Below are 22158 nucleotides of genomic sequence, written 5' to 3' on the forward strand. Positions count from 1 at the left end.
GATAAGCAAAGAGAAACGACAGTCCATCATTACTTTAAGACATGAAGGTCACTCTATACGGAAAATGTGAGTTGCAAAAACCATCAAGTGCTATGATGAAACTGGCTCTCATGAGGAACGCCACAGGAATGTAAGACCCAGAGTTACCTCTGCTGTAGAGGATAAGTTCATTAGTTACCAGCGTCAGAAATTGGCAATTAACTGAACCTCAGATTGCAACCCAAATAATGCTTCAGATTTCAAGTAACAGACACATCAACTGTTCAGAGGAGACTGCATGAATCAGGTCTTGATGGTCAAATTGCTGCAAAGAAACCACTACTAAAGGACACCAATAAGAAGAGCCTTGCTTGGGCCAAGAAACATGAGCAATGGACATTGGACCGGTGGAAATTTGTCCTTGAGTCCAAACGGGAGATTTTTGGTTCCTGCAGCAATACGCCATCCCACATTGTTTGGGCTTAGTGGGACTATCATTTGTTTATCAACAGGACAAATGACCCAACACACCTCTAGGCTGTGTATGGGCTATTTTACCAAGAAGAAGAGTGAAGAACCTCAAATATATTCAGATTTTTTGGTAACTACATGATTCCATGTGTTATTTCATTGTTTTGATGTCTTCACTATTATTCTACAATGTAGAATAAAGAAAAATATATATACAAGGAAAACACTTGAATGAATAAGTGTTCTAAAACTGTGTGTATATTAAGTTATTGTATTGCATCATATCCGACCCCAATCTCCATACCTCCTGACAGTACTGCAGGATGCCCTCCTTGGTGCCGATACAGCTCTTGGTGCCGGAGGGGTCTGACTCCCATTTGCCGCTTTGGACATCCACATGCATGTTGAGCTTCCCACAGAACATGGCCACCTGGGGCTCCGCCAGCAGGCCCATCCCACCATCTGTCGGCACCTTGAGAGGGAGGGAGGGAGTAGTGGAGGGATGGAGAGACAAAAAGAGAATTGTTCATTTACTCTCGTTCCGTGGTATTCGGTAGGCATGTGCGAGAAGTGAGAAATCCAAATGGTCAGCAGAAAATATTTTACGAAATTAGGTTCCTTTCATTTAGCTTTTATTTATACAGTTTGCTGTCATTGTTGTTTGCCTGGGAGACTTGTTCAAGATGGCAGCAGTTTCTAAAACATGCCCCACAAAGAATTGGCAATACATGACACATAGAACAATATAATACAAAGAATGTTTAAAAATACATTTTTCATAAATGTCAGAATGATGTGGAGAAGGAATGGAGTGATGGAAGATTGGAGAAAAACTGAAAATGTGTAAGAAAGGGAGAGATCGGGGTAATGATTCAAGAAAATAAAAGTGGGAGGCAGGAATAAGAGGAGAACAAAGAGGTGTAAGCGGGGGAAAACATAGACCCTTTATTCGTAAACTACTTTTGACCAGTGCCCAATAGATGGGATAGATGCACAGATTAGAGTTTGGGTGGCATTTCAGTCATTGAATCAATGAGGCTCCGGTGTGAGGTTTCCCCTCAGTACAGGTCTAGGATCAGCTTTCCCTCCCCCAATCCTGACCTTTAAGATGTGTGGGAAATACAAAACTGACCCAAGATCAGCATCCTAGGGGTAAATTCACACTATACCAGTCAATGGCAAAAAGAGAGGCTTTCTTTGACGATCTTTGATGGTGAGAGAAAATAATTGCTACTGTAGACTTTCCTACCGAATTGTGATTGAAAAACCCACAGCACCATTGCAGTCTCTTATGAAACCTCCCCAACCTAAAGCTTTTACACATGCAGGCACGCACGCACATTGGACTGCGTACACCACGCACGTATCCTCGATATCCTACAGGTGGCAGCACTGAGAAAGAACATGTACTGTAGTTTGCCAGCCTGCCAAGGGGTATGCATGCTTGGCTTGGCTCACGTGTGTGCGCCCCTTTGTTGTCCATCCAATGCCTATTCACGTGTACTAATTATATTATGTAACTCCATTGATGTGTACATCTATCTCTGTGAGTATGTTTGTGTGCGCACGTATGTGTGTCCATTGCTACTACGTAAGGAGGTCTTGTAATGAGAATCCTATAAGAAGGGAGGTGGGGACAAACAAAAGACTGAAAGACAGCATTGTACTAGGGAACGAGGGAGAAGAGAGAGAGAGAACAAGAGGAGAGAAAGAGACTGATTGCATTGTGTTTTTATATAATCTTGTTAGTGGTTTGGCAGTAAAACAAATGTTTGTGAAGTAGAGGATGACATACTGCGAATGGACTTGATTCTTTTCCGAGCTAATGCACAATGTAATCCTTATCCACACACACAGACAGTGCATGCCCATTCATATGCACGCGCACACGCCCATTCATATGCACACGCCCATTCGTGCACTGTGCATGCATGCACACATTCTGGCATGCACGTGTACACACAAACAGATCAGATTGCAGTGTAGTTCTGAGGGACGGATGTGTCGCCTAAAGAAGTTCATGTCCTTCAAGCAAACCTGTTAGGCCACATGCCCTAGCGCCAAGCAAATCTGTAAATCCCTCACGCACATAGACAGTGGAAAAACATGTGAAATCACTTGTGTTAGTGTCTTCTATCAATCAAATGTATTTATAAAGCCTTTTTTACATCCGTAGAGGTCAAAGTGCCATACAGAAACCCAGCCGAAAACCTCAAACAGCAAGCAATGCAGATGTAGAAGCACAGTGGCTAGGAAAAACTCCCTAGAAAAGGCTGGAACCTAGGAAGAAACCAGACTCTGAAGGGTGGCCAGTCCTCTTCTGGTTGTGCCGGGTGGAGATTCTAACAGTACACGGCCATTTAAGGCCAGATTGTTACAAAACCCACAAACAGGTTAAAAGAAGTGTGTGTGTGAGAATGTATTCATCCATGTGTACAGTAAACTAGGGTTGTGCGGTATCTAGATTCAGTCATACCGTTTCTGTACCATACCAGTGCATACAGTATTACCAATGGGCATACAAGGGGCACTATTTTTTTTTTAAACCGTTTTTAAATGCAAGCCACAAAACCATTTAGGTAACAGGGACCTCTCTCCAGGAGGGGATTGAATGTCTGCCGTAACCAAGAAGCTTGATCTTGACACCTAGCCCCTTAGCTATCAAACCCGGATAACATTTGACACATCTTAGATTTATTGTATTTATACTTAACTTGTAGTTATAAGTAGTGACATAGCACGCACCCCTGCGAAACCGGGGTAATAATTGAAGTTAGCATATCACTAGCTTAGGGCAATTGCTAGACGTCCCCTGGTACAATAGCCAGTGCCTCTCAAAAGTAAGGAAATAGACCTTCCAACTACTCCAAAACAGGGTGGTTGGCCTCCACTTTTTGCAACGGAAAACAACAATGAGTGTTTCTTACTGGACAACTTCAAGAAGTCATTCTGTGTTTGTCAATTTTTGGTTTGGTGCAAAATCATCATGACCCTAGTCAGCTTTGTGTTGACATGTTCCAGATGGCATGACCCCAGGTGGTAAAGGTAGGCAACAAAACCTCCACACGGGTGCGTGCTCAGCCCCCTCCTGTACCCCCTGTTCACACATGACTACATGGCAATGTGCATCTCCCAACTTAATCATTAAGTTTGCAGACAAAAGTGGCAGGCCTGATTACCAAAATGGACAAGACAGCCTACAGGGAGGAGAGGGCCCTGGGAGAGTGGTGTCAGGAAAATACCCTCTCCCTCAACAAAATGAAGGAGCTGATTGTAGGCAGCAGAGAGAGCACACCCCATCCAAAACCACTGGTCTGCAGTAGAGAAGGTGAAAAGCTTTAAGTTCCTTGGCGTGCACGTCACTGACAAGCTGAAATGGTCCATTCACAGACAGTGTGGTGAAAAAGGAGCAAGTGCCTCTTCAACCACAAACTTCTACAGATGCACCATTGAGAGTATCAGATCAGGCTGTATCACCACCTGGTATAGCAATTGCACTGTCTGCAACCACAGGGCTCTCCAGAGGGTAGTGTGTTCAGCCCAACGCATCCCCGGGGCCACACTGCCTGCCCTCCAGGACATCTACAGCACCCGGTGTCACAGGAAGGCCAAGAAGATCAGCAAGGAGTCAGGACCTCAGCTACATGGCCTGTTCACCCTGCTATCATCTACAACCGAGAGACTGAAAAACAGCTTCTATTTCCAGGTCTTCAGACAGTTAAATAGTCACTTAAGCTCCCGCCCAGTACTCTACCCTGAGCTTTAGTCACTGTTACTAGCCGGCTACCACCCGATACTCAACCTTGCACCTTAGAGACTGCTGCTCTATATAGTCATTGAACACTGTAGAACTGACCCCAATTAGTCAACTAGTCAATTGTTTGGCCGATAGGCTGTCAGTGAACCAAGATGTTATTTTGTTGAGGAGTAGCAAAAATATATATATTTTAAAAAAAACACATATTTACACAGTACCAGTCAAAAGTTGACACTTATTCAAGGGTTTTTCTTAATTTTTTACTGTTTTCTAATAATAGTGAAATAATACATATGGAATCATGTTGTATTCAAAAAAAATATATAAAATATATTTTACATTTGAGATTCTTCAAAGTAGCCGCCCTTTGCCTTGACAGCTTTGCACACATGGCTCTCTCTCAAATCACACACACACACACAAACTCAGCAAATAAAGAAACGTCTATTTTTTGGACCGTCTTTCAAAGATAATTCGTAAAAATCCAAATAACTTCACAGATCTTCATTGTAAAGGGTTTAAATACTGTTTCCCATGCTTGTTTATCCGTTATTGGAAACAGTTTATTCAGTCTTAAATTTGATCGATTATTTACATTGGTTGAGGTTGGTTTAGGAACGTTGTTTGAAATGTTTGGACCAAGTTAACAGGTATATTAGATACTTTGACGGCATGTTGGGCGAGTTGAAACCGCTGTATTTCTGAATCAAACGCACCAAATAAATTGACATTTTTGGGACATAGGACATTATCGAAGAAAAGGACCATTTGTGATGTTTCTGGGACATTGGAGTGTCAACAAAAGATCTTCAAAGGTAAGGCATGAATTATATCGCTATTTCTGACTTGTGGCACACCTGCCTGGTTGAAATATGATTTTTATGTGTTTGTATGCGGGGCGCTGTCCTAAGATAATCGCATGGTTTGCTCTCGCCGTAAAGCCCTTTTGAAATCTGACACAGCGGCTGGATTAACAAGTAACGTTTTATTTTGATGTATAACACATATTTTCAAGAATGTTAAATATTTGAATTTGGTATTTTTGAATTTTGCGCTCTGCAATTTCACCAGATGTTGGCCCATAAGAACTTAATCAATGTGGTTCCATGTCATTTCAACCAGAAAATGTGATGACTTCGAATTAACAATGGAAAACTGATTAAATTTGCAAAAAGTCATCAACGTAAAAGGTTTTGGGGAAATTGTCGTCTTCACTCAACTTTAAAACTAAATCCATTTTCATGATTAACATTTCTGCTGATTTCACATTGAACTTGATCAAAAGTAATTCAAAACTAGCCGTTGAACTGATGTCTTTCCCCAGTGGGTAGATCTGCAGTTAGCTGAAACATCTGCTTGTCAGTCATGTCATTTTCCTCTGTATATTTACACTAGTGGAAAGGTACACCTCCCTTGTGATGTGTGTGCAAGATCAGAATCTTAGTTCTGCTCTACAAGAAATCAATGATGTAGAACAGGGTTCTCCAACTTTTGATCCAGCTAATTCCGGTCCAGAGAGAACCTTTAGTTTAATATTTGAATAATGTGCATTACTGCAGGGCTGGATCAAAAGTCTGCACGCCAAATGATTGGAGTTGGAGAACCCTGTAGATCGGGTCAGATAACACATGATGCTCCTATACCCACATTATCATCTCAACCAAACCATATTGCTTGGATATTTTCTTTTCACGTGGCTAGATCCAGTCACTAAAAGCGAGCTGAGCTGGCCCCTTAACATATCCGTTTCCAGCCCAAAGTGAATATAGGCATAGTTAGCTTGCCATGCCCCACTCAAACCATGCTGGCAAGAAGCAGTTCGTAACAAAAGCAGGCTGGCCATCGTCCCAGTCAGTACTCACTGGAAAGCGAGCCAAAAGAGCACAGTTCAGGTTGACAATAGTGTGAAAAAGGTTATTGTTATAGAAAGACCACGATGACCCAATTCCACTTTGTGACAACTGCTGATGTATAAAGGACTTTAGAACGTGTTTGAAATTTGACCCAGTTCCATATCGCGTGCCCCCCCCCCCCATCACTTAGATTTAAAGTGTCTTAAATGTGAAGAAATTGAAACAGGGGCCTAGGTGGAGCAATCCCTATATTGCTTTTAGACCTACCCGCTACTCTGATGTGTGAACACTCCCTCACACTCTAAACCACTTTTCCAGTATTCAAAAATCACCTCATCTGTTTGCCTTGTAAATCATGTCCTTCCTCTATTCTCCATCCCCCCCCCCCTCTCTTCTCCATCCCTCTGCAAACAGTTGGGGGGGGGGGGGCTGGGGAGCAGCCAAATCCCACTGCAGCCTTATAAATCAGACGGTTTGGAATGGAAAGGTTAGAAAGGGCGAGAGAGAAAGCAACAAAGCGAGAGACGAAAGAGGGCGGGATTTAAATGGACAATGAGGCTTTGTGCGTATGAGGTTCAAGTAAGGTGATGTACGTAAGGTGCATTAACTTTGAGCACCAGTGGAGTATGGTGAAGTTGCCCTTAGACCCTGATCTTATTGCAGGAGATACAAAGCTGACCCAAAAGTTTAAGGTTAGGATTGGGGGAGGGAAAGCAGATCCTAGATATGTACCTTGGGAAAACTTCACCCTGGATCACAAACCAGTCGGGAGAGGTAGAACAGTAATGGTTAACGGTTTTCCTAGCTGCAGGGTTCAAAACATATGAGCGAGAGAAAGACGGGAGGGAGAAAGCAAATAATAGAACAGAGGAGTAGTGGACATGAGACAGGGCTTTCCCTGAGCCACCTGCCTCTGCCCACTCTCATCCATCGCCAGCATTGCAATCTCATCTATCGGCTTGCCAGCCTGCCGGCAGTAAGCTGGGTGGAGGATTACGCTGAGCTGCCTGGCCCGAGATATCCCACAGAGGGCCCAATCCACACTGATACCACCCATGGTACCCTCCTGCTGCTGTCACAAGACACCGTTGTCTCACTACAGCACACTCGAAATAGATATTGCATGTAAAGTACCCCATCAAAGACCATATTGGAGGTAACACAGACCTATGTACTGTTGTCGTAAGCACACAGTAAAAAGGCTAATACAGTTGATTTAAGCTTCATTTAGGGAAATGCAAGAATAACAGTCCCAGCTCGCAACAATCAAGAGTTTTCCCCCCAAACGGCAAACAAACAATTTATACCTGTGCAATTAATGGTCAACCGCGGCACACCAAATGTAAAGTGATAGCACATCGGGCAATTCTCTGGGAGAATCGGGAGGAAAGGCATACGACCAGACTTCTCCTAAGTCTAATTCACATATAAATGACAGTAGTCCAATGTAAATCTACCTTAATCCAATGCTTGGTACTGCTAGTACTAGCCTTACTAGCACAGCACATGGGAGACTGCTCTCATCAATCACGCCTTTGGCGCTGGTGCACTGCATTGGTTAGTGATCCCAGTTGCACATCTCCACCGGCAGAAAAAGTTGAAGCCATGGAAACTAGAACACGCATTACAATAGAGCCAGCCACCGCCTGAAAACACAGGGAAGATTTGCCTCATGCTGAAAGTGGGCCATGAAACAGACAGTGTCCGTTTCTGAAAATAAAGTCAGACAATCCTATACCCACGCATAATCTCTGGACTGCGCCTAGCCAGCTGGTTGCTGGTACTAGTAGGAATGTACGGTCGACACACTTACAGAGACAAGAAGCCACGTTGATTGTTTTTCTATGATAGTGTGTAAGGGAAGCAGACCTGGGTATATTGCATGAACCGAAATGACGGTAACCAAACAAACATTGTCGATTAGAAATGATGGGAATTCATGATAAATGTACTACTCATGTGCAATCCCCTGGCCTCCGCAATGGATTTGTCCACTGAGAAAGGTGTCAAAGACGTGCAAAAAGTTTATTTGAATTGAATCATGACCTCATTTCAGTCAGGTGACCTCGTTCCGTGACCTATACTGAAACCAGACAAAACATACCGGGTCTCTATCACACATCTTTAAGCACACATTATCTTTGCTCCATATTGTATCTAGGAGCCACAGTCATTGCGTCAGTATTGACTCGTTTGGTTAAACAGAAAACCTTGCTGGTACCCATTGTCCAGTGAGAATGTGTCAATGTGCTATTATTGGTGGGTCACTGACCGTTCCTCTAGCTCGACCAATGGGTATAGGGTGCTTCCCATTGGTTTGCATGGGGATCTCGTGGGTTTTGACCAGGGGTTATAATTCTTCCGGCTTGTCCATCCTCTGGTTTGTCATTTTATTAGCATGAAAACGCACATGCACACCCGCACGTGTTGTGGCGTACATAAACGCAAACACACACCGAAGAACAAGTGTATAATATCATCACACACACACATTGATTTAATCCTCCCGGGCCATGTTCTGTGAACCAGTCCCACAATCCCGGGGCGGCATTAATTGTGGCTCTGTTGCGGTGGTGTTATCCGAGTGTCCCAGGCCTGCCACTGGGATCTGGGATCAGCTTCAGGCCTAGGGAGACCCTCTGGCGGAGCGAGTGTCATCCGAGATCAGCCATTATGTCTGGAGAGTGTACGGACCCGGGAGTCTGGAGAGTGTCCTCTGCCTGTCTCTACCCACCAGAGACACCGGGTGCGTCCGAAAAGGCACCCTATTCCCCATGTAGTGCACTACTAGTACAACACTGTGGTCTGTCTAGGTCCCTGGCTGTGTTTGAGATGTGCTCTGGTTAACAGTTGTGCACTCTAAAGGGAATAGGATGCCATTTTAGATGCAGCCAGGCCGTATAGAGACAGACCATAAACAGATCGATAAGAATGACAGATACTGAGTAGACAGGCACATCAACAATGACTGGGGAGGAAAGAGAAATAGCCAGAGGCCTTGTATAAAAACAGTCTGACATACAAACAAATAAAAATACTACTTAAGTAGTTTTCTTGGATAGATGCATATATATGCATTTCTTTTTTTTGACTACTTTTAATATACTCCACTACATTCCTAAAGAAAATATGTACTTAACACCCATTTTGCCTGACACCCAAAAGAACGAGTTACATTTCAAATGCTCAGGCACAAGAGCAATATGGTCCAATTCAGGCACCCATCATCCCTACTGCCTCTGATCTGGTGGATACTAAACACATATTGCGTATGTAAATTGTGTCTGAATGTTGAGTGTGCCCCTGGCTGTCCTTAAATCAAAAGGATGATTTTTTTTACATTTTAATTGTGCCATCTGGTTTGCACAATAAGGAATTTTGATGAATAGCGTTTACTTTTACTCAAGTCTGACAATTGTACTTTTTCCACCACTTTTCTTAAGTACCTTAAAAAAAGTACTTTCACACTTACTCAAATAGTATCTCACTGGGTGACTTTCACTTTAGTCATGTTCTATTAAGGTATCTTTACTGTCACTCAAGTTAGTACTTTTCCCACCACTGCCCTGGAGGACAGAACCTTGTTCTGTTTGGAATACAGGTTGGACGCTATGAGAAAATGGTACATGTGCTTGGTCTTTGGGGTGTGTGTGTGTTTGTTTGTAATGCTATCGGTGCTAGGTTCTGGGACCGGATCCTCGGGTAGGTTGGGTGTGGGAGTGTGTTACAGTTATTCGAGGGCAGTCAGCCCTTCGTTTCCCTCACACCCTGCCTGCCAACATTCCAATTACACCCTGCACCCGGAACGGAAGACTGGTTGCCGTGGCCATGACGATGATGTCTTTTCCCATCTGGTCGAGATGTGCTACTGTGTCCCTATGATGACAGTTGACAACCTCATTGTCAAGCAATAAGACTGGCTGTAACATAACAAAATGTGGAAAAAGTCAGGGGTCTGAATACTTTCCGAATGCACTGTATTTAAAAAAACAAAAAAACTAGGCATAACAAAATGTGTCAGTTAAGAACAAATTCTTATTTACAATGACGGACTACCCTGGCCAAACCCTCTCCTAATTCCGGACAATGCTAGGCAAAATGTGCCCCGCCCTATGGGCCTCCCGATCACGGCAGGTTGTGTTACAGCCTGGGATCGAACCAGGGTCTGTAGTGACACCTCTAGCACTGAGATGCAGTGCCTTAGACCGCCGCGCCACTCGGGAGGCTTGGTAACAGAGAAATCCCTCCCGTATCAAGAGCCTTGCTGGCTAATATTTGTTTTGTGCGTGCAGCAAACTGAGTAGCATTTTTAAGTCATGTATAGTTTAGGTCGGAAACTGTACAAAATGTTCGCAATGCGATCGTTAGCATTTTCTATGTGATTTTACAGCATTGCTAACCTTTGGATTACAGAGTATCAGTGGGGTTTGAAAACGGCACCCCTTGTGTTCAGTGACGGTGTTACCAATTATGCCAGTATGGCACAAGGGCGGAATGAAAGTGTAACATTCTGGATACCACCCAAGCATAGTACAAGCACTACCAACTGAGCCACAATGGAACAAGTCTACTATGTGAAGTCAATGTATGATACATGTTTGCATGTTTCCAAGAACTAGCTCCCCATACTGAGAAATAAGGACATTTATGGGGTCAGCAGCATACCCGTGCAGTGATGCAATGCTTACCCGTCCCACATATTTTAGTGTGGCACTGAACACACAATTAATCAAGTGAGATTAAAATGCACACACACGGGAGAGATGTACAAAACGAATCGATTGCGAGACAAACACGCCCCCACACACAAACTAAAAAAAATTACACACAGAGCCATGTTCCAGTACTGTCACATTCACACAGTAGGCTATACGTCTCCTCCTGCATCACACAAATGCAGGAAACCAGCCCTAGGTAATGGTGGGGACAAGGAAACAGGAACTGGGAATAGCAGGGCACTGCCAAGAATATCCCAGTCCTTCTTGACACCACACACACATGCTATGCTACTCACAGTTCAGCTAAGTTATTTAGTTCATGAAACAAAGAGGACCTTTTAGAGATAGATAGTTCAAAACAACTGCAAACTATAATCAACAACGCAATTTTGAGCAAGCGGATTAAATCGAAGCCCAAATCAACATTTAGACCAGCACTGATTCAATTCTCCAAATGTCAGGTCATAGTTGATTGAAACTGTTGTAAAGCAATACGCATATAATAACTCCCTTCACAGTGCACGTAGCAATAAATATACATAAGGCCAATATACAGAGGGACACTGTCGAGGGTCGAGCGAGGGAAGCATTGGCCTGTCTTGGAGAAAAAGGCAATAAAAAGAAAGATGAGGGAATGAAAGGGAGGAATGGGAGGGAGCAAGAGAAGATATTGAATGAGGGAAGACTTAGGCCTGTTGCTTCTGAAGAAAGAGGCAGTGAAAAAAAAAACTTGAATAAGAAGGGAGGAATGAAAGGAAGAAAGTGTGAGAGAGCAGACAGGAATATCTCTGGGAGGCGGCGCTCTAATTATAGCACAGGTGCCAGGCGACCGGGGAGGGCACTGCCGCCACCAAAACACAGGAGGAGGAGGGAAGAGGGGGATAAGGAGGAAGTAGAGGAGGTGGTCAAGGCGGGTTGCTCAATCATTTCAAAAAGAGACCCAACATGGGAGAAGTGATAATTGATGAGGTGAGGAATAATTGCTCAACTCCAAATCAACCCCTAGCCCCCTACTCCCTAACCACTCCTGTCGATCTGAGAGGATTGGATGGTTAGATCTGTGGAATCAATATGGCTATATTTAAACCCTAGCTAAATGAAAAGGTAAAAGTAAGCCATTACCAATACGTGCCAAATTCTTTCAGAAACAGTCAGCTCTATACGAGTGTATAGGCGTGTAGCCTGTAGACGGTAGGGGCTAGGGGTTGATTTGGAATTCAGAAAATACATGTTTTAGAGTATTTGTTTGATTGCTTTGGGAGACATTTGGTCAAGTAGGACAAGTCAATCAAGAACAAAGGAGGCTGACTGAAGAAGGAGTGGCCATTTTGTAGTCAGAGGGACTAGTGTGTAGCATAATTCCGAAGACACATGCTGCTGTGTTTGTGTGATTATGTATTGGCGTTGTGTAGAGTGAGCGTGCATGTGTGTCGGTCTGTGTGTATGTCAGGAGCATGTTGCCATCAGACATATTAATTAATATATCCACGTGGGCTCAGTCAAATGGACACACAGATCACTGCCCCATACATCGATGTTCACATCACATTGACCTTACTGACCTCCCTCTTTTCTCTTGCCATTGCGCTCTTACTCTCTGCAGCTATATGTTAACGGTGGACTATGTCTACATCCCAAATGGCATGGTACTCCTTATGTAGTGCGCTACTTTTAACCAGAGCCATATTGGAAAGGCGACATAAGAAATATGGTGCCATTTTGGACTAATTCTATAAAAACTATAAGCCACAGTGAGTCAGCCCCCTAAAAACTGAAATCATCACGAACGACCTCCACCAGGCTCTTTGACTGCGCTTGGTCGCTCAGATTATCAAGTTCCAGGTTTGTATGTGGGGACGTGAAGGTCACACGACTCGCCACGGGCAACGGCAGTCAAGCAGTGTCCATGACGGTGACACTGACAGTTAAGACGTGATCCACTGGCCTGTGCAGGGCAGCGGTGGGGTTGCCATAGCAGCAGGGCTATAGGGCACGTCCCAGGTGCCACTTTATTATGATAGAGTAGTCTTTTGGGATGTGCAGCATGACTGCAAAAAGACAACCTGGAACACACCCATTCTCTCCTGGTTGGAGGTGGGGTCCCTGATAACCCTCATCCAGGTTTCATTGGAGAGCATTGGAATGGAGCAGCACTTGCACAGAACCACTGATCTGTATAGATGAGGGATTGTGAAGAGTGGGGCCGGAGTCGCTTCACAATCGAGCCCATCCTGATGTTGTGAGAGCCTCTAAAATGTGGTCTGTACCAGACACTGCTGCACATTTCATATAAGATGATACCGTGATATCATGATATATTTGCTCTGTAAAGCTCTTCATGGTCGTGTTCATTAGGACACACCGCCGCAAAATGTTTTGCAACAGAAGGTGAAAACAAAACATCTCTCATTGGACAAGTTCAGGTAGTCACTCACTGTTTCACTCCATTTCATGACAACTGAACTCAGCCCATGGCCAGCAAGATAGAGATAGCATCCATGGCTGGTTATCTGAAAGGCCAGGTTACAGCGCAAAAGCCAGCCGTACACCACCATGCCAGGTGTTTTCACTGATCAGCTCTCCTGAAAACTTGCCATGACATTAAAGGGATAGGTGACATGACCTTTTCAGACAAACATTACTTAAAGGTGAGGATGTCCAGTGTGGCTACATGGGAGAGAAAGAGGGTACAAAATACAACAAATCCTGAAAGGGGAGGAACATCCCAACATGGTGAGAACAACATAAAACGTACCATGACAACACCATAAAGGGCCAGGAATTTCTGTCTGGCAGGCGGAAAAAGAGGTACCGTCACCAAAACATAAAAAGGGGCTTAAAATGGAGGATGGTTGGCATGGCTTGAGAAACATCCCAAAACAAAGACAATGATTGGCACACAACAAAACATTACAAGGGTAGGTATTGTAGAGACTGTAACGGAGCTAATTGTCCCTTTAAAGCATCATTGGAAACTGGCGCTTTAAATGGATGGTTGGATGAAGCTGCAACAGGAGCAGTGGATGCCAAAGGGAGACAATGGGTATAATGTACGCTAATGGGTGTGAGGCTGTGTTGCCCTGGGCTTGAATGACTGCAGTGCATTGACAGACTGCCTGGGTTGCTCTTCGACCAATTTTTCAAGGATGGGAAAGTGAAATTCTGATCCTACACTCCAGTCTGTATAGAGGTCGGATTAACAAGAGAGCCCTGCCCTCTGTGTCCTTAGACTGTTCAATTTGTGGCTTATACATGTGTATGCCAAGAAATAAAGCATTAAATTACATCAGCTTTCTTTTCCCATCAAAAATGTAAGGAATTGTCAATTATTGACAACCCACAATATGGGAAATAACAACTATGAACTTCTGTATTGGGAGGTTTGAAAATCAACTTTATAGCCTATTTTGAATTTAATTGACTGAAATGATCTTAATATGTAGAAATATCACCAACACCCTTTGGCTATATTGAACTAAGATTAAGAACTGATACATATAGTCAGAAACATTAGGGGTAATACATATAACAACTAGCTATGTTAAAGGTGTATGGATGTGAGAAGGCCTAGTAAAACCTGAGTGACATTGAAATATTGAACTTGAGGTGTGTGAAGAGTAATGTTTATTGTGTGGGTAGCCTAGCTAGCCCACAGACCCGCATCGACCTGTTACAAGTATCACCCATATCAAATGTATCCGCTTACTGCCTGGTATCATTTGTTCATATCCAAACCGCGGTACCCACACACAGGCATACCAAATGTAGCAACTCAGCCGCAATTGCAGTGTAGCGTGTGTGTTACACTGTAACACAATACGAACGTCGTGAAAGAGCAATTGTCGTCTCTCTCTTGACAAGGCCACAGTCACACCGACATGGCATAGCGCCTGAGAGAGAGATGATCGGTGATTGTGTGCAACGTCTCCACACCGGGGCCAATTCCAGACAACTCGTGACTTTCACAGACATTTTAGCAGGGTATTTTCTTGAAAAATGTTAAGTCGTGATAAATCAAATAAAAACAGGTAGCCAGCCTATCGGTTGAAATGTTAACCTAATGGTCCCTGCGTCCCCGAGCCTCTGGGTTCATGGAATGCTGCAGTGCACCGCCGCCATCTTACTTCTGTCTCACTACATTATCTTGATTCTCAGGCTTAACATGAAACAGGTTGACGTAGGGAAAACATAGGAGGTTTTACACTTATCCATGGGCGCAATGTGCAGAATTAAATGGGTCGTAGGTCTACTCGTTGGCTCTTTTTTTTAGCGAGTAGCCTGTGTTTTTAGGCTACAGAAAGCTAAATCTAAGGGAAAGAATCACACTATAAATCGTTAAATGTTTACTTTCACGCCCACCACCAAAATATATAATCGAGCCATGATAAAAACACTACACAAGTGGCTACAAAATGGTGATCATATTACCCATAATATCCGGATACAACAATCAATAGTGCCACTACAGAAACCTGTCTAGACTAGGCTGGGTTTTGAAGTGCAATTATGCACAGAAACAAAAAAAATATCACGTTCGTTTACATAGGTTACACAGGAATCTCAGCCGTAGCCTAGATACGAAGACCTGACGAAGCATTCCATTCTGTGCGAAACAAATGTAATTATTTCTCATCTTGAATTATGAAAAATAAAAAAAAACGTATCCATAGGCTATAAAACTAGATTTCAATTCAAGCGATGGCAGAAATATAGCAGTTTATAACAACACTGGGCAAAGGGGATCTAAACACTGGCTAATCTACTTCTATGATTTCGAGTCAGACTAAATTCGATAAAAAAGCTGTCCAACATGTATTCAGGCGTGGAATATGATCACAGCCTTGCCGAATGTCTGGTTTCATTTGGTTCTATTCATGCGTAATTATCCCCCAAGGTTTGGAATCACCCGGCTGCTCGCTCCCGCAATAGCAGCGGAAGAGAAGAATAACCATGGAGCTCAGCCTTGTCCCGACTCCAGTCTTTCTTTCCCCAGTTTCTTACCTCAACTGCTAACGCCGTGGTCGCAACAACCAGCAGCAACAAAGCCATACGGTCCCCCATGCCGTATTATTGTCACAACGCGTCCTATGTATGGTGTATTGGGGTTTATTCTATGTTCCGTCGGTATGTATTCAGAGCTCGTCTCCGTGGCAGTGCCGCTGACCGTGTTTGTTTAATGGAGAACGATACCGAGGCTGCTCGAGCGCCAAGTCACCTGACCGGACAACGAATGAAAGGAATTATTAGGGAGGTGCCCTAAAAAAAATCTGAGGATAGCTCTGGGTGTGGTCCCGATGGGGGCTAAACACTGAATTTAGCATTTTTTCAAACACCTGAAACAGATTTTGTCCTGCAATCTAGTGCCATAATAATTATGCTATGTAATATATATCAGACATTATATATATATATACAGTACCAGTCAAAAGTTTCGACACATCGACTTATTCTAGGGTTTTTATTTTTACTATTTTCTACATTGTAGAATAGTGAATATTGAAGACATCACAACTATGAAATAACAAATATGGAATCATGTAGTAACCAGTGTTAAATAAATCAAAATAGATTTTAGATGTTAGATTCGTGAACGTAGCCACCCTTTGCCTTAATTACAGCTTCACACACGCTTGGCATTCTCTTAACCAGCTTCAGGAGGTAGTCACCTGGAATATATTTCAATTAACAGGTGTGCTTTGTTAAAAATCAATTTGTGGAATTTATTTTCTACTTAATGTGTTTGAGCCAATCAGTTGTGTTGTGACAAGGTAGGGGTGGTATACAAAAGATAGCCCTATTTGGTAAAAGACTGTCCATATTATGGCAAGAACAGCTCAAATAAGCAAAGAGAAATGACAGTCCATCATTACTTTAAGACATGAAAGTCAATCAATGCAAGAACTTTGAAAGTTTCTTCAAGTGCAGTTGCAAAAACCATCAAACGCTATGATGAAACTGGCTCTCATGAGGACCGCCACAGGAAAGGAAAACCCAGAGTTACCTCTGCTGCAGAGGATAAGTTCATTAGAGTTACCAGCCTCTGGTATTAACGCAATTAACTGCACCTCAGATTGCAACCCAAATAAATGCTTCACAGAGTTCAAGTAACAGGCACATCTCAAAATCAACTGTTCAGAGGAGACTGCATGAATCAGGCCTTCATGGTCGAATTGCTGCAAATAACTACTACTAAAGGACACCAATAATAATAAGAGTCTTGCTTGGCCCAATAAACACGAGCAATGGACATTAGACCGGTGGATATCTGTTCTTTGGTCTGAAGAGTCCAAATTGGAGATTTTCGGTGGTTCCCACCGTGAAGCAAGGAGGAGGAATATGATAGTGGGGATGCTTTGCTGGTGACACTGTCTGGGATTTATTTAGAATTCAAGGCACACTTAACCAGCATGGCTACCACAGCATTCTGCAACGATACGGCATCCCATCTGGTTTTCCCTTAGTGGGACTGTCATTTGACAATGACACAACACACCTCCAGGCTGTGTAAGGGCTATGTGACCAAGAAGGGGAGTGATGGAGTGATGCATCAGATGACCTGGCCTCCACAATCACCCGACCTCAACTCAATTGAGATGGTTTGGGTTGAGTTGGACTGCAGAGTAAAGGAAAAGCAGCCAACAAGTGCTCCGCATATGTGGGAACTCCTTCAAGACTGTTGGAAAATCATTCCAGGTGAAGCTGGTTGAGAGAATGCCAAGTGCTTTTGGGAGAGCAAAACATTAAATATTCTATTGCAAGTGTTGAACCCGGCCAAATAATTACTAGTCAGATGCACTAACCTCAACCCTAGCATACATGTATTTTGAAATAGCTTAATATCTTAATACAGTGCAATACAGTGTTCTGGCGTTAAAAACTAACTCATGTCTGACTACAACAGTGTGCTAACTGGCAGCAACAAACTGAAACCAACTCAGGGCCACAGCAAAACATGTCACACACCGTACGCATAGCTGCATAGTGTAACGGTGTCACCGGCCTAAATCTAATCCAGTCTCTAGCCAGTCAGTCTTCATCTGTAAAGCATAGAATTAGCTTCCAAATGAGATGATTTCTCTAGCTATATTTAGAATTGAAGGATGATGACAATTGTTTACCCTGTTTTTCTGTTAGACAAAGTGTATAATTGGGTGCCAGACTTCTACATTTTTATTTCATTTAACTAGGCAAGTAAGTTAAGAACAAATTCTTATTTACAATGACGACCTACCCCGGCCAAACCCTAACGACGCTGGGCCAATTGTTCTTCGCCATCAGTATCATGCAGACATGCCCTCGCTGTGAGCATTCCTATGAATGGAACAGTCAGCCACTTTATGGCAATTATCCGACAGGCAACCTTCGGCAACAGCTTTCACGGGCTCATCAATTGTACAAATACAAAAGGTAACCCACTTCGACTTTGATACATTTGATAAACCAATTGTGAAAAATAATTTATGTGAAGGGCATTATTTGTTGCTTATTCTCTAATTCTTGGGTGAATATAATGTCCTGGACATAACCTAGCCCGGCGGAACCAGCCTGTCACCACTCTATTTCACTTCACATTTTATGAAATCTGAAGTGAAATAGAAAGGTGAACACAGCGATCAGGTTGGTTCCACCAGGATGATCATAACCAACATTGATAATGTAATCAGTGCTCTGTGTTTGTGTGTGTGTGACCGACCATTATCTTTGATGAGGGGCCAGGTATCAGGATAAAGGTAAGACCCAGATGCATACCGTGTCGAAGTAACAATGTTTATTACAGCAACAGGGGCAAAAGTACAGGACGGCAGGCAGGCTCAGGGTCAGGCAGAGGTTGGTAATCCAGAGGTGGGGCAAAGGTACAGGACAGCGGGCGGGGACAATAACACTGCCATGGGGGCCTGCAGAGAGCTGGACGGAATGATCCACTCAAAGTGGGTGAGCGATGGGGCTGTAGCGACCAGGATGGGGTCACTTGATGACCCAGGTCTACCAGGAGAGAGGAAACGGTCGATGGAGACGACTACAAGAATGGCCCTGGCTGCTAGCTAGAAGGTATTGGAGACCTTTATGTTCAAGGGGACTTTGTTGTTTGTTTTGAGTATATATGGGGGAGTTTATATTTTTTTTAATTGTTTTTGCTAACCGGTGTGTGAAACATAATATTGCACGTGTGTCATTTTGCAGTGTTTTCACTCACTAGTGTGAGGAAACACTCATTTTAAATTGGGTGTCACTACTTTCCATGTGTAACAATCAAGCATTCCTATTGCATGGTTAACGTATCATGTGATTCATGTGATGAATTGTGTACTTTAATCACCCTGTTTTTGTCTTCCAGGCAGCCACCCACAGGAAGGGGTGTAGTCCAGAGGCATGGTGGATCCTTGTTGCAACAAAGCTTATGACGTGCCACTGGCATTAAACAAAGCCTGTGTGTACATGCATGTATGCTGTATGCTGATGATTCAACCATATATGTGTCAGCACCCACAGCTAATGAAGTCACTGAAACTCTTAACAATGAGTTGCAGTCAGTTTTGGAATGGGTGGCCAGAAATAAACTGGCCCTGAGAATCTCTAAATCTAAGAGCATTGTATTTGGTACAAATCATTCCCTAAGCTCTAGACCTCAACTGAATCTGGTAATGAATGGTGTGGCTGTTGAACAAGTTAAGGAGACAAAATTACTTGGTGTTACCTTAGATTGTAAACTGTCATGGTCAAAACATAGATGTAATGGTTGTAAAGATTGGGAGAAGCTTTTTTTGACGCCACTCTCAAAAAAGTCCTGCAGGCTCTAGTTTTGTCTTATCTTGATTGTTGTCCAGTAGTGTGGTCAAGTGCTGCAAATAAATACCTAGTTAAGCTGCAGCTGGCCCAGAACAGAGTGGCATGTTTATTTTATTTAACTAAGCAAGTCAGTAAGGACAAATTCTTATTTACAATGATGGCCTACCGGGGAACAGTGGGTTAACTGCCTTGTTCAGGGGCAGAACAACAGAATTGTACATTGTGTCATGTTCGTCGTAAGAATTATCGGACCAAGGTGCAGCGTGATATGGTTTCCACATGTTTATTAACTGTAACGCACAAAAACAATAAAGAATGAACGAAACGTGAAGACAATGGAGTGCTCACAGGCAACTACACATAAACAAGATCGCACAAACACAGGTGGGAAAATAACTACTTAAATATGATCCCCAATTAGAGACAACAATTACCAGCTGACTCTAATTGGGAATCCCGCGGATCCCCAAGCATCAGGGGCTGCTCTGGTGTGGGCCGAAGAACCTGCTCATCCCGCGGACCCGCCAGCATCAGGGGCGGCTCTGGTGCGGGCCGAAGAACCCGCTCATCTCGTGGATCCAGCCATGGACCCGGGCTGAACACTGCCTGGACTGGACCACGGTGTCAAGGAAGGCTCCTGCCATGGAGCGGGACTGGACACCGTATCTGGACCGAGCACCGATGGAATGGAGGCCTAGTGCGTGGAGCCGGTACAGGTGGCACCGGACTGGTGACACACACTTCAGGGCGAGTGCGTGGAGCTGGCACAGGACTGGAGAGGCGCACTGGAGGCCTGATGCGTGGAGCCGGCACAGGTGGTACCGAACTGGTGACGCGCACTTCAGAGAAGGAAGGACAGCGACGACGCCAGGGTTCGCGGCCACAAAGAAAGTCCAAAAAACAGGGGGGGCACAAGTGGTGGTCGGCGGAGCCAAGGAGTGAACCAGAGCCAGTCTGGGAGAAGAGGGAGAAACTGGAGGAGAGTGAACGGAGTGAGTCAGAGACCGTCAGTGAGATGAGGGAGAATTTAGAGGAGAGAGAAATGGGAGAGTTGTTGAGTTGGTGGAAGATGCACGACATTTGCCCTAAGGAGCGTGTTATCAGTTTAATGCCACCTGAGTCAGCTCTCCGTACTTGTCCTGAGGAGCGTGCTATCAGTCTGGTCAAATCTGTGCCGGCTCCACGCACCAGGTCTCCAGTACGCCTCCACAGCCCAGTACGTCCTGTGCCAGCTCCTCACACTCACCGTGAGATGACTTGTTCCGGTACAACTGATGCTGGCTCTACGCACCAGGTCTCCAGTGCACCTTCACAGTCAAAGGTTTCTTCCGAAAATAATTTATGATTAGGCCTAGTCCAAAAACCTCTCTTCTGTGAGGAATAGCCTATGTTCTGTTTAGTTTGAGGAGAGCACGGAGATGAAATAGTTTTTATAGATTGCTACCACTATAATTTAATTTATAAAATATGTTTCTTGCATATTATGTATTTATTAGAGTTGTTGACCTCACAACTTACATTGTGGTGCTGAACCTTGAAACAGCAGACCCAGCACAACCACAACCAGTCAGAAATGGACAGCTCATGGTGCAAATTTGAGTAGGCACAATTAATTTCAATCACAATTCATTTAAATTTGAGTATTATAGAAATGGCCCTCAAGATTAAAGAAATGTGCTCAAACTTACTTTCAATTTCATAGCCATGTGACACATTTTTGACATGAAGCACATGTCAAAAACCACCAATGGTCAATACCAGCTCCGATGACCTTAGGTTTGTGTCTCAAATGGCACCCTATAGTGCACTATTTATGACCTCAATAACCAGCATTAGCCTACCTGTTGTGATTCGAGGCACCAATCGAGCTGCCTGCATGAATACTATGTGTAGGGTGAAGCTGCTCCTAGGCCCAGACACTGATCTTGGATAATTTCCCCCCCCAGACTAATGGCGAAGGTTAGGATTTGGGGAGGGAAAGCTGATCCTAGATCTGTACCTAGGGGGAAACTTCACCCCGGAGCTGAATAATATGGCAGAGGTAGAATATCTTTCCGTTGGAAATACAAATTGGATTAATCTTCAATATGAGCCTTTTTGAAGGAGTGGGAAAATGGCCTTGCACGACCCCTTATTGAATAAAAGGGTTGATTTGCTTAGCAATTTCACTGCAGCGAAGTGCTGGCTGTCTTCCTCCTTTGTGTGAGCAGAATGACCATCTCAAATAGCCCTTATGCAGAGGCTTACTTTTACTTGAATCTGGAGCACAAATTATGTCTAGGCTGGACTTGTTGTTGTGCTCTCTCCCTTCTACATCCTCTCTGGTATACACTCACTGATATGGTATACACTCATTCACACTTACCTTACTTGCATGCACACACACGGCCATTGACTGGTGTACTGAGTTTAGAGGTTTTCTTGGGTATTTATTAAAGCAGAGTAGACAATATGATTTGGAAACTTTAATTTAACTTTCATCCTGAACATGTTCATATCGACAACATATAAACAACACTGAAAGATTGTTGAGAAACTTCAATTCATCATTCCTCAGTCCTCCGAGAGCAGGCCCAGACCCGTCTTCATTGTG

At 43.7% G+C, this 22158-nt stretch overlaps 1 protein-coding gene across 2 annotated transcripts in view; it reads right to left on the reverse strand.

The window, feature by feature from the left end:
• The window catches only part of appa (amyloid beta (A4) precursor protein a), a 34810-nt gene extending 18740 nt beyond the window's left edge, over positions 1–16070 (reverse strand). Inside the window, exons 1-2 of one of the 2 annotated variants that reach the window (XM_020482712.2) lie at positions 15780–16070; positions 755–922 (exon numbers count right to left, since the gene is read on the reverse strand). In XM_020482712.2, coding sequence (XP_020338301.1) covers positions 755–922; positions 15780–15839 — 228 coding nt within the window. In that variant the 5' untranslated portion in view covers positions 15840–16070. The remainder of the gene's footprint in view (positions 1–754; positions 923–15779) is intronic. The other variant, XM_020482713.2, reaches the window with a different exon arrangement.
• Positions 16071–22158: the final 6088 nt, after the last annotated feature.

Source organism: Oncorhynchus kisutch, linkage group LG5 (genome assembly GCF_002021735.2).
Source record: "Oncorhynchus kisutch isolate 150728-3 linkage group LG5, Okis_V2, whole genome shotgun sequence".
In the NCBI taxonomy this organism is placed as follows: Eukaryota; Metazoa; Chordata; class Actinopteri; order Salmoniformes; family Salmonidae; genus Oncorhynchus; species Oncorhynchus kisutch.